The sequence below is a fragment of the Herpailurus yagouaroundi genome, unplaced genomic scaffold, assembly GCF_014898765.1.
Source record: "Herpailurus yagouaroundi ecotype Mexico unplaced genomic scaffold, PumYag 62619, whole genome shotgun sequence".
Lineage (NCBI taxonomy): Eukaryota > Metazoa > Chordata > Mammalia > Carnivora > Felidae > Herpailurus > Herpailurus yagouaroundi.
The window spans coordinates 1-1,196 of NW_024416485.1; the positions used below are offsets into that span (position 1 = coordinate 1).

A 1,196-nucleotide genomic window follows, 5' to 3' on the forward strand; every position below is an offset into this window, starting at 1 on the left:
CTCACCGATTCCTGGGAGATCCAACTTCTCCTCTTTGTGTTCTCCTCCACGTTTTATGTGGCAAGCATGATGGGAAACTCCCTCATTATGCTCACTGTGACCTCTGACCCTCACTTACACTCCCCCATGTACTTTCTGCTGGCCAACCTCTCCTTCATTGACCTGGGAGTTTCTTCTGTCACTTCTCCCAAGATGATTTATGATCTTTTTAGAAAGCGTAAGGTCATCTCCTTTGGTGGCTGCATCGCTCAAATCTTCTTTATCCACGTCATTGGTGGTGTGGAGATGGTGCTGCTCATCGCCATGGCCTTTGACAGATATGTTGCCATATGTAAGCCTCTCCACTATCTGACCATCATGAGCCCAAGAATGTGCCTCTTCTTTTTAGTGGCTGCCTGGATGACTGGCCTCATCCACTCCATGGTTCAACTGGCATTTGTAGTAAACTTACCCTTCTGTGGTCCTAATGTGTTGGACAGCTTTTACTGTGACCTTCCTCGGTTCATCAAACTTGCCTGCACGGACACCGACCGACTAGAGTTTATGGTCACAGCCAACAGTGGATTCATCTCTGTTGGCTCCTTCCTCATACTGATCATTTCCTATATCATCATCATTCTCACTGTTCAGAAACACTCTTTAGCTGGTTCATCCAAGGCTCTGTCCACACTGTCAGCTCACATCACTGTGGTATTCTTGTTCTTTGGTCCTTTGATTTTTTTTTATACATGGCCATCTCCCTCCATACACCTGGATAAGTTTCTGGCCATCTTTGATGCTATTCTCACTCCTTTCCTAAATCCGGTCATCTATACATTCAGGAACCAAGAGATGCAGGTGGCAATGAGGAGAGTATGCAGACAGCTGGTGAATTACAGGAAGATCTCTTAAGGAATGTCTGATGTTGTGAAGAGCCCTTGTTGATTACTGATGTCCATTATTGATGGTCAAACTCAGGGAGAAGCTCTTGTTTGTCTTACCTTGCTTTGATTATACACACTGGTACTGAGTCTATTTTTCTCTTTCACTCAGGAGGGAGGGACATTTACTTTTGAAAAAGAGATAGTTACACAGGAAGTATTTTTAAAACAATGATTATAGTAATCTCAAATCTAAATTCCTAAGGAATAAGATTTATATGAAGTAATTTTTAGAAATATAAGGAGGCATACTTCCTTAAGGCCTTCACAACAGGG

At 43.1% G+C, this 1,196-nt stretch overlaps 1 protein-coding gene across 1 annotated transcript; it reads left to right on the plus strand.

Annotated features, from left to right (window-relative positions):
- Positions 1-3: 3 nt before the first annotated feature.
- Positions 4-891, plus strand: LOC121024274 (olfactory receptor 4F3/4F16/4F29-like; the record flags this gene model as incomplete). Its single annotated transcript, XM_040466530.1, has 1 exon — positions 4-891. A coding segment is annotated over one exon (888 nt), but the record flags the coding sequence as incomplete, so codon positions are not given.
- Between the last annotated feature and the right edge of the window lie 305 nt (positions 892-1,196).